This window comes from Osmerus eperlanus, chromosome 19 (assembly GCF_963692335.1).
Source record: "Osmerus eperlanus chromosome 19, fOsmEpe2.1, whole genome shotgun sequence".
NCBI classification, from domain to species: Eukaryota; Metazoa; Chordata; class Actinopteri; order Osmeriformes; family Osmeridae; genus Osmerus; species Osmerus eperlanus.
The window spans coordinates 4846680-4858811 of NC_085036.1; the positions used below are offsets into that span (position 1 = coordinate 4846680).

General features: G+C 40.3%; 1 protein-coding gene across 3 annotated transcripts in view; it reads right to left on the reverse strand.

Moving 5' to 3' along the window:
* The window catches only part of ttc3 (tetratricopeptide repeat domain 3), a 63050-nt gene that overhangs the window by 30465 nt on the left and 20453 nt on the right, over positions 1-12132 (reverse strand). For all 3 annotated transcript variants that reach the window (XM_062485046.1, XM_062485047.1, XM_062485044.1), the window contains exons 18-27: positions 9227-9376; positions 7961-8041; positions 7753-7862; positions 7286-7412; positions 6258-6380; positions 6048-6149; positions 5842-5934; positions 5690-5754; positions 5457-5599; positions 4976-5302 (exon numbers count right to left, since the gene is read on the reverse strand). In XM_062485046.1, coding sequence (XP_062341030.1) covers positions 4976-5302; positions 5457-5599; positions 5690-5754; positions 5842-5934; positions 6048-6149; positions 6258-6380; positions 7286-7412; positions 7753-7862; positions 7961-8041; positions 9227-9376 — 1321 coding nt within the window. The remainder of the gene's footprint in view (positions 1-4975; positions 5303-5456; positions 5600-5689; positions 5755-5841; positions 5935-6047; positions 6150-6257; positions 6381-7285; positions 7413-7752; positions 7863-7960; positions 8042-9226; positions 9377-12132) is intronic.

Sequence of the window (12132 nt, forward strand, 5' to 3'; positions counted from 1 at the left end):
TTAACCAATTCTTCTTCGTCCGGCAAATCAACCCCACTGCAGGGTTTTTCCTGGGTCAAAATGGGTCTTCGGTGCTCCAAAAAATATATATTATATTTCTTCTTTTTTGTAATCAATGTATTTATTCACAGGTGAATAAATACATTGAAATAAATTTCATCTAATAGCTAATGTAATATTGCACATATTCTAAATATGTTCTACACATGTTCTAAATGACATAAATGCTGCCAATTAATAATTGACGTAACAACTTATTGTAAATGGTCAGTAGCCTAGCCAAGGTAGGCCACTCTGAAGCATGTACACTGCCTGCTTCATTTGATCTTGATAGGCTAAGCATTCTTTAGCAAATAATAACAATAAACCCACTTTTTATTAATTAAAACTTCAGCATAATAATGCACCTAAAATACAAACGTGAGCAAGGGCAGCAATCGCTATTGAATCAACAGACGTGCAATTTAGCTAGCAGTGGAAGAATACAAAAGAAAATCACCAGTTAACTTGATTTAAATTTGCAAGAACTATAAACTTATACAATAACAGGCTTAAATGAACTGACAACATAAGTTATACGACTTACTGTACTCAAGGACGCACACACGCAATCTCAACTGCGGTGTGAAGCGCGTGTCTGTGCTATTCTCCGACATGCACTCTAACAATCAGTGCTGATAGACGGCAGGCCCGTAAAGATTACCCCCGCAGCCCCCGCACCGCGGGGCAGGCCCCCCGTTTTTTAAAATTTTGTATCCAATTTGAATTACATGGGATGTCTTATTGTCTTGTCTGTGTTTCCAGAGTTGATATAAACATAAAGAAAAGTATATTTAATTGTGCTTTCTTTGTTAGCTAGGTAAGTGACATGACGAAGTAGGTCAGATGGTCACACAGACCGGCGAGCCCGCTGCAAATAGGTAGCTAACTGTAGCGTAGCGTAGGAAAAATGAAACGCACATTTAAAAGCGGTGCGCAAAAGCGGCATTCAAAACAGAACATTTCTGAATTAAATGCCAAACTTCACAAAATTACAAGTCTTTTTCGACCAGCCGGTGAAGGATGCACTCATCTGCCAGAAGACAGGTATTGTACTGTTTGCTATAGCTAACATTACTGTACCACGTAGCTAACGTTATACTTTGACAGCTGTACTGCTGTCTGTGTTGTGCTTCCTAACGTTAACAGCGAGCCTCCTTTCCAAGAGCCAGGAAAATTAGCCTTGCTCCTTTATTGACTTCCTATCAAGCTGACAACATTGAAATGGAGTGAAACTACAAAAAAAGAGAAAGTAGAAAAAGTGCTTAATTATAAAATCTATTACATAACTGAAATTATTAGCAAACATGATAACGTATGCGACAGTAGTATCGTGCAGTTGCAGCCATTGCGTTTGACTATTTAAACATAATCAAAGTTACAATAAGTCATTGTATTTCAGTTATATACATATTATGATCGTGTAAAACGTACAGTCATTGCTTTCTACAAGATTCACACGACAAAAAATAGCTCAATTTATTATTTAGCAACACGCTAATAATAAAACACAACCCCATACTATCAAGTGTGCCTGATGTAGCCATGGCCATCAAATTATTTCTGACAATACCCGTGACTGTCGCAAGCGCTGTAAGGTCATTTTCCAAGCTGAAACTGATCAAAACATATCTCAGAAGCTCCATGTCACAAGAGAGGCTGTCAGGTCTGGCCATCCTTAGCATAGAAAATGAACGTGCGCGCAGTTTAGATGTAAAGAGTGTGGTAAAAGACTTTGCACACAGATTTGCTAAAAGACGCACACATGTGTAGGCTATTCACCTGCAAACCTGTAGAAAGTATCAACAATATGTAGGCCTATTTGTTATGTTGTTGTAACATATGCTCTGTTTGAGCGTTTTTTTCTTATTGAATACATTTCCCTCACAAGACAAGCTTGAGTTTGATATCTTGCGTTTATTACACGGCTCTTCAGAATGTTCCAAAAAGTTCCGTTGATCGCGTCGGGGTCCTGTTCGTCCCGTCGGTATTTGTATTACATTATCCGTTACATATGTGGTGGGGGTGGGGCTCTCAGGCTTATTCTGCGGGGGGGCCTCATGTGTTTCCGTTACGGGCCTGATAGACGGCCTAAAATTTTGTACAGCCTGATTTCTGATACCGTTGCGGCAGAAATTTAGCCATAGAGGAAACACTGCACTATATATTATCATTCCCGGTTAAGAATACCAATGGAGGCTGCGTTGGAAATCGTAAAGCAAACTTTTGTCAGCATTTTGAGTGGAAATTCCATTTGCATTTGTACAGGTGTATTCGTGCACGTCGGGCTGGCCCTCGCAGCCGTTCTGTCCATTCGCGCACCTCACACTTGCGTCTTGATCAGACAAGAAGACACGCTTATCAACTTGATTACTATTGATCAAAACAGAACGAGGGTTCGGCTGTAGCCTACTTGAAACACTATAGAGAACATATTCGCTGACATGCATTTCACGCGTGATGAACCCAGCTTTTTTTTTATTTTTTATATATATATATATCACAGACTTTTTTTTGCCTTTGGCGCTCAGGATTTGTCATTGGCGCTTGGGAAAACGGCTTTGGCGCGCACCAACATTTTCTCTATGCAGGAAAAACCCTGCACTGGCGTTATTTTCAGACCGTTAACGCTTGCTTATACTTGCCAACAAAAGCAGTTTACTCCAATGAATGTTTGCTTCCTCTGGAGTTGCGCTAGCTTGTTTGTTGACTTTCTATGGCTGGCACGATGCGTGCTAGCCTGGCTCTGCCCTCCTACGTACTTCCGCTCAATTTTATTTTTGCTTCTGTACATAGGTCTGGCCATGAGGTACGTAAGTCAGATTTTTCAGGTTGATTTTCTACCTAACTATAACTAACTCACTAGGCTGTATCACTCAGGGGCGTAGCCACGGGTAGTCCTGGGTAGGCACAGGCCTACCCAATTTGTTCTAAGGCCTACCCAAACACAAAAATATCTCTGAAAAATGATGCACCGGATGCACATCGCAAAGTAAATAAGTAAAAAAAAAAAACTGAAAAGATGCCTATCCATGTTTTTCTAGGCCTACTCAAAAAGATTATTCTGGCTACGCCCCTGGTATCACTTGACTTATATTTTATACCAAACAGAAACACTTTACTTCATACATGCATTAAAATATCGTGATATTCATGATACTGCAAAATCCATATCATGGTTCAACGCCATACCGGCAGGGTTTCCCGCAGAATATGTGTTAGTTAAGGTGGTAGGGTGTTAGGGCTGTCAACTAATATTCCATATTCAAATATGTATTCGAATAGTGGTTATAAAAAAAAGTTTGAATGTGAAAATTAATATTTGAATGTAAAAAAAGTTTAAACACAACCGCGGTAGCAGTGGCGCGTCTGTCTGCTTTGCGGGTGGGCGCGCGCCTCAGCGTCACTGCTGACAGTTGACTTGCGTGGAAGATGGCAGAAAGTGCAGAATCCATCTTGACCGCAGCAAAGAAAGTGATTGTAACCAAAAAATCTAGAGTGATGTCTGGAAATATTTCGGATTTTGGTCAATTGATGGTAAACTTGTTGAGCCTACAGCTAAAGTAGTGTGTAAGCAATGTAAGCCAGAGTTAGCTTACCATTCAACAACTAGCAACTTGAGGCTACATCTCCACGTTTACCACAGCACAGCTCGCTCGGAGCGTTCAATGTCGGTTCTATACTGTAAAACTTCAATTAATGTTAATAAGATTTGTTTCAATCACTGAATGAAGCCTGCCATATTTGGGACCTTAAATTGCTTGCACAAAACTCTTGATCAGAACTCGGCATTTGTTTATTGTTGTCGTTCATTTTACACCGCTATGCGCAGAGAGCACAACGGTGCGGGAGAGAGAGAGAAAGAAAGAGTGCTTGTGTGCGAGCGAGCGAGAGGCCAAGGTCTGCTGTCTTGGCCATTAGTTAATTGACTTTTTGTGTAGGTAATATGTTGTTAAATATGTTTAAACTTAAATAAATTAGGCCTACCTACAGTATACAAGTAGTTGTATCTCGTTGTATTAATTTGTCCTGTTATTGACCTGTTATTGTTATTAATGGGCAACCAGAAATTCGAATATATTCAAATATGTTTTTTTTTTAAAGGGAATATTCGAACGTAATTTTTGAGCAATTTGAACGATTTTCGGAAAATAACAATCGCGATTAATTTGCAATTGCGATTTAATATGCGATTATTATATGATGTAGGCATATTATTAATATAGATATATACTAGCCTACTGATCTCCAGTCAGCAACATAACAAAGTTCAGAAAAACTAAGGAGAACATACCGCCTGTAGCCTACCTCATAGAAAATATTTTTGTAAATCAAAGCTGAACTAGAAACATATACGCTTTAGCTGCAGTTTCTTAACTAAAGCTAGCTAGCTAGCTAGCTACCGTTTCGGAAAAATAACTTGCGCTGTGGAGACAGTCGGAAATATTTAGAACTCACGCATCTAAAGGTTAAATCTTAGAAGAAAAAGAAACACTGTCTGAACATTTCTGATCCAGTCAGTAGCCGTAGTAGTAACAGAAACAGTATGGCACGGTCAGCCATAGTGATACTATAGGTTCACGCCTCCGCATCGTCCATTATCAGGTGATATTGTACACCTCGTCGAGCATCATCCCTTACATGTATTACACACAACAGCATTTCTTGTTTGAAGTTTTGTAAAACGTTCCCACACGCTAGTTCAGCTTGGTTTGCACTCCAACATTCTCATAAGCACTGTGTCTCATCTTCTATTGAATTGCATATGGGAGCGTTACAGTCTAGCGCTACAGCGCCACACTGATCAAATTGCGTTATTGCAGGCCCTTAAAATAGGTCATATTAGACTTTCTGTTGTGGAAAGTATCTTACGTTTGAGCTGAACAGCTTGCGATGTGAACACATCAGCTGCAGTAACAAGTGGAGTTGTGCTTACCAGCGTTGTCCAGCTGAAGGGCCCAGTCGTTCAGCCTGGGGCTGGTGTTACGGCTGCCGCTGAGGGACTGGATAAACACACGGCCCCACACCCGGTTCTTCCTTTCCAGGAGCAGCTCTGCCACCTCCCACAGGCTCTCAGGCTTGGGCCTGTCTCTGGCCCCTGGCACCAGCGCGCTGCCCTTCTGGTGGTCCAGGTCTATCCATGGCTTCAGGCTCCTCAGTAGGGAAGCTACGTTGTGGCTGTTCTCGTCCTGGAGAAGCTTGCGGTTCTCATTGATCTGCAGGAGGATGTGGTCCCTGCATAGCAGCCATGTAGAGGAGGGAGCTAGGGAGGTGGAGGGATGAAGTTGTTTTAATTCTACTTTCAGTAAAAAGGCATTCAATAACTGCTGCACGTGGATGAAAGTGATCACAAGGGCGGAATGCAAAGACACCATCTGGCGAGCATTTTACAGGAGCTGGGTTTAAGTTACACATACCTTTCTCTTCAGGCTCCACTGCGGTGTTGTCATTCTTCTCCGAAGGTGTTTGGTCATTCTGGTCTGGTTGAGTCTGAGAGTTTGCTTGTTTGTGTTGCTTCCTCCTGTGTTTACGATCCTCTTTGGACTTCAACTTCTTGAGACTGAGGAGTAACAAAAAAAACAATGATGGAGGACATGCCACAGTGTGAAACGACAAGTTTGGACAACAGCAACGTAATGACTCCACCCACCTAGTACATTTCTGATTTACTTTAACTTTTACCGGACCCATAGGTTTTGTGACAGGTGCCTCAAACTGGAATTAAAGGGAAGAGATTCACATGAATGCCTGTTTCACGACAATGACCAACAGTACACTATCCAGTCCAGAGGGATACCTTACCTTGCACTTCAAAATGCCTGTTGAACCATAGATTTGAATATTACAGATGACACCCCTGCAGTCAGGTGTAAAGCACATGTCCAGCAGGAATTCCTGTGGATGTTAAAACAATCCCAATGGTGAAAGATGTGCACCTGCAAGTGAGCTTACTCAATCTGAACTTCCTTGATTCCTGTTATATGTTTACAACTTCAAACAGACCTTACCTTTTCATTCCTATCAGAGAAGGAGGTGGTTTTCACCGTCTTCCAACAGCTGATATGGTACTCAACAATGCAATTTTGGCAGCAAACGATACGAATAAAACCCTAGGAAGTAAAGACAGATGTTAAGTGTTTATGGATTGTTGACTTGAAAACCTTTTTTCATGATTAGAAGTTGGATTGAGCTGTATTCTACTTGGTTAGCCCGTTTACCTTAAAATCTGGATCCGTAAAGAAGATTTCCAGTTTTGAATGGCCAGCACAATTGGAATACCGGCAAATTGCATCTGGTTTAGGGGGAAACTTACACATCTCAATAGATGTCTCCAGACTACCCTGATGGATCAAACAAAGAAATCATCAAAATAAGTTTATTCTCAAATCTGTTTTTCCAGCTCCACTGTAATACAAGTTTTACATGAACTTTCAATCCTTGTACTTATGACTTTGGGTCTCATTCACAACATTGCGTACACACAAATCTGTGCTTGAACCGTGCGAACATTTGCAAAATCAGGATTCAACAATATTGCCTAATCTGAATTTGTTCAACAACCTCAGACCACGAGTACACAGAAATGATAAAGGACTTTCATTTCATAAACGTAAAGACACACCTTTTTACCTAAATACATAATATTAAAGCCACATTTATCAAAAGGCTTTAATCAACAATATAGAAAACAGTAAATGTATTCATGCATTGGCCATTTAAAATAAACATGAAATTGATGCACTTTTAGCCTATCAATTTTGGTCATCATTTAATCAACTAAAAACCAGTCCTAGCTTACAATGGAGTATGTGACAATGTCATCTCTGAAGTATAATTGTTTGGTTTTCTATGGTTTTAGAGTGCATTTACTGGCTTCCACCTTGGACACTAGTGTTTAAATTTCTTCAGTCATTAATTTTTGTTTGTAGATATTTTGCTTTAGCGGCATGCTTCTCTATTCCAAAAATGTTCCCTCTTTTTCAATGATACACTTGTAGGCAAACATTTCCGTCTATGGAGAAATGGGGGCGTGGCAGTATGCTGATGGCAAATAAAAGTGTGCGTCTATCAACTTAGAACAATTCAGAATCATTAAGAAACGCACAGAGGTCAGAGCAAAATTGGCGGTGCGCACCTGTCACAAATCCAACGGTACTTTAGAGTGGACTAACTTTGTGCGCTAAGTAAAAACATTTCTCTGGACCCATTAGTGAATGAGGCCCAATGTTAGCAGTTAATCACCAACCTTGAAATAGTCTGGTTGTGTATCTTTAACAATATCCTTTGTTGTGGGCCAAGACAGTTTACCAGGTGTTATCTGCTTTTTTACCATCTGCAAAGAATAAGAAAACTGTTCCAGAGCTTTTGGAAATCTGGGAGGGAAAAAACAGAGGGGTTCATGAATTACAACTCACTGCTCCAGCACACCAGTTAAGCTGCATAGTGTGTATATATTTAAATTACATTACATTTAGTCATTAGCAGACGCTCGTGTGTATGTGCAGGGTTTCCCAGAGAAAATGTGTTAGTTAAGGTGGTCAGGGTTGGGTTTGCCATCAGACCGGGGGGGGGGGGGGGGGGGGGGCTAGTTTGTGTGATCGACTAATGCGTCAAAAAATGTTGACGACGTAGTTAAGTCGGCAAGCGTGTGTTGCTTAGGAAAAGTGCTGCGGGAAACCCTGATGTGCATGTGTATGTATGAGGCCTGGTTACCTGTTCCACTTCAGATACATTTTTCCAATGCCAAAATACACCAGGCACTGAAACGTTCTCTCTTCAAACAATTTGATCTTCTCAAATTCCCTTTCAGCCTCAGCAAGTTCCTACATTAAACATATTGGTTGTTGATACAACGCCAGAACATGATTTCCAGAATTGGACATGCACTTTAAATATAATCCCTGAAAGAAAATGTATTTACCTCAGGTTGGCCAATCTCCACAAGGGCTAATGCACGGCCATAAATCAACAATATTTGGTCAATAGTTGACAAACCGAGATCCTGAGGTGGAGAAGGTATATATAGAAAGTATTTGGACATACATGACTCAAAGATGTGCAAAGTTCCAATGTTGCTTGCCATATAAAACAAGCTACAGTATAGACAATATTGTTGTCCACAGGTTCATCATTGAGCAAACAAAAGTTACTGCACAAATGTGCATTGTGTCTCACAGACTTGGCTAGCTAGCAAAATACTATGCTAGTGAAGTTGTCCCGATAGATATCTTGTAAACTAGTTGCCTTGCATTGATGAGCTCAATTAACCATCTGATACGCAGAGTTTGTATGAGAGGCTTCTCTCCTTGATGTCAAGAGGTCATGCTGTGGAATTAACCCCAGTATACATTTAGACAAAGGTCCCAAGGGTAAGAGGAACAGGCTTCACTAAGTTACAAATGACAGTTATACCCTTTAAAAGGACAAACTTGCTGACCACCTGTTGTACACTAAGGAAATACATACAATATTTCTACTTGTCTTTTTGTATAAAGGCTGTTTGTAACCCATGGCCTGCATTCATCTGACCACTCTGCCCTGAATGGTCACATGATCCGGCATCGTTCTAACAAACAAAGTCAAACCTTGTAATTGTTGTTCATCTTTCCGGCCACCAACTGAAATGATCCTATCACCATCTATCTACATAGATAACGAGTTGATTACTTAAATTCTTAAGCTAATCGACTGCCCAAATATAAGTGATATGCAATCACTTCCATTTGTTGGCAAACATTGACGTGTGAATTCACACAAAAAGTTGTGTAATTGCACTCTATGACATACGATCTGGATGTAGCTAACTGATAAGATTTTTGTATCCAAGTCTGGTATGTGGAAACATGTCAAAGGTCAACAAGGAGATGGCTGAGACTCATTTGTGAAACCTATGCAAACCAAGCTTTTTAATAATGATCTGTTTCAGACTTTTTAATTGCATATATACCTACTTAGACTTACCTACTTAGACTAAAGTCTTCCATACGAGTTTCATCACTACACTAATAACAGCGGACTTGATAGGCAGCCAACAATTTGCTAGAGCAGTGGGTTTTATGCCAGTACAAATAAATGCTTTACGAACATTACCAAATAGTTCCATAGTTTGTCACAGGTTTTTGGCTGAGTGGCACCATGTTACAGCATATCATAGCCATGAACGAGCATGTCCTCCTTGTTGGCGTACCTTGGCTGTGCTGAGGGCCAGTACGCCCAGGGCCCTGGAGAAGGCCTGCTCAGCGTTGCGGCTGCGCTGGTCGGTCAGGGCAGCGCAGGCGTCCTGCACGGCAGACCGCACTGCCTCATACTGGCTGCTGCCAACCGCCTGAGGGGACAGCTGGAGGAACGGCCAGAAAGTTACTTGTGTGACTTTTAAATTGTTACTTTTACATCCACACAAACGTGTGTATATATATATATTTGATATATACACACACACACACACACACACATATATACATATCAGAAATATTCAAGCCACCAGATTTGATCAATGACAGTTTTTTTCTAAAAGCAAGATTCTGCTTCCGATGTCTTATTTATGAGTTGAGTGAGACAAATCAACACATAAAATGCAGGATTAGGGATGCGTATTGATAAGATTGTAACGATTCCGACTCCTTATCAATTCCTGCTTATAGATTTGATTCCTTATCAATTATCTTGTCGATGTTCCCCTCTACAGTCATAGGTCTCTGCGTCCTGCACCCATAACTTCAGTGTCACCTTTCAAAAGAGACCATTTACATGCATGTACTCCAAATGGTTCAACAACAGCTTTCAATGTACTTTGGGTATGTTGTTTAGGCGTTTACAATTAATATGCTAAGTTTAATAATGGATTAAAAATCGATATGCTCAGTTTAATAATGCGACACGTGAACGTTTACTGATAACACACGCCGCCCCGATAACGTGAAATGATCAATAAGATCAATACTAATGGGAGACGAATGCCGGAGCTAAAATGTATGCTTCAAAACGACGGGACAGAAGATAACTAGATCGACTACACACAATAAAGGCAAATTGCTTCACACAGTAACAAGTGGTTGTGATCACTTTTGAGCAGTTTAGCTCTACCTTAGATAGTTAGAGATGAAGCGCGAACGTTAGCTGCGCTGCTGCATGCATCGAACACATGACATTCCAGTAATTTCATTCCATGCTGTGTGTTCAAATGCTTCATATTTTGTAGTATTTCCTCCCTTCGACGAAATATACTTTTTACACACGTTACAAGTGGCGTTGTTGTCATTTTGTCGTGTGAAATACAACCAAACTTTAGAACGCTTCTTCCTAGTTGCCATGTTTGCTACAGTCTGTCAATGCGCGAACTTTTATAGTTTATTCAGACGTGTCCCATTATTAAACTTACCATTTTAATTGTTTAATGGCACAGAGAATCGTTAACAGAATCGTTAATGATATTTGCTAACGATTCCAAGGAATCGATTCACTGGGAACCGGTTCTAAACAAGAACCGGTTCTCGATACCCATCCCTATGCAGGATGTAGTATTTGTGTGTAACAGTATATTTTGTTAAGATAGCCATGTCACAATTATTCAACCCCTATATACTATTGTTGTTTTTAAAGCCGTCTGACAGTTTTTATGGCCTAAAGTGGAGTTGAAACAAAATTACCGTATTTTTCGGAAATGAAACCGCGGTTTAAGATAAGATAAACCTTTATTCGTCCCACAATGGGGAAATTCGGGCATGAATGTATGCCTGGGCAAATTTATAACCCAATCTTTTTTTTGTTGTTGTGGTGGTGCGGTTTATATTTCGAACGGCTTATAGAACGTTTTTTTTACAAAACAGTAGGGGAAAAAAATCTGTGAATGCTATTTAACAAGTTAAGGAGTAGCGTTGCACATATGTGAATTTGTTTGAATTCGGGTCGCACAGCATAATGTCGCATATGTGTAGCCCTGAAATTAATTTTTGCAGGTTGGGAAGTCTGCTAGCATGGTAGTAGCATTGCTACGAGTATTATGCTAGCTAACTTAGCCCAGAAGCTAACTAAAGCTAGCTAGCTACCATTTCGCATTTCACAATAACTTGCGCTTTGGGGACGTTCGGAAATATTTAGAACTCACGCATCTTAAGGTAAATATTAGTTAATTCTCGGGCAATAGAAAACATACATTACGCACTTTTGTTTTCGAAGTGCGTTACACAACGGCATGCTGTACTGCCTATACTCGTGCATTGCTTGGTATCATTGTTCCCGTATCAAATGCGGCATATATTCCAGTGCGGTTTATACTCAGATTTACAAACACAAAGCTTCCATTCTGGTGGGGTGCGGTTTATAGAAAATGCGGCTTATTTTCCGAAAAATACAGTAAGCCTTTGGGAACTCTATAAGGATCCTTCATTTGCTTCAGCTGTGATGCATATATAAACCCCACCCATGAAGGTATTCAAGGTGAGTTGCAATCATGGGAAAGACAAAGGAGCTTCCACAAAAGCTGAGGAGATTATTTCATCACACCAGGGGGGTGTTCCATCAACGTCGATTAAGGAAAAGCGATACTTAAGTCTCACTTTAGCAAGAGTTCCGTTCCAATAAGGTGGCTTATTCTAGTTCTAGCTACGTAACCAAGGTAACTTATACTTCGGAACTAGCCTGATCCGTGTCAGGCTAAAAGTCAAGCTAAACTAAAATGTGTTGTAAATAATTTCAAACAGGCGGAAACAGAATCTCAAAGACAGTTCCGTCGAGTAAATTCCTGCGCGCGAAAGCACTTTAGTCCGTGTTCGGAAACGTAAATTCAGACTTTTTGTGCAGACATGAATGATTTACGTGTTTACTTCATCTCCCAACAATATATTACCGTACTTCGAATAAACGTTGCACCAAAAAAATCTGAAAACTTATTTAATTGGTTAAATTCAACCCCAGTATTTATTAAACATGTAGGGCCTACATAACTTTCTGTTTGAAAGCTAACGTGTATGAACATTTAGGCACGCTGCTTCAGATTTCTACACAATGTAGAACATCTGTATTTGAGACAGTTGTACTACCAACACACACCTAATTGATAGCCAATGAGAAAGGGAGTTGCCGCATTCATAGTCA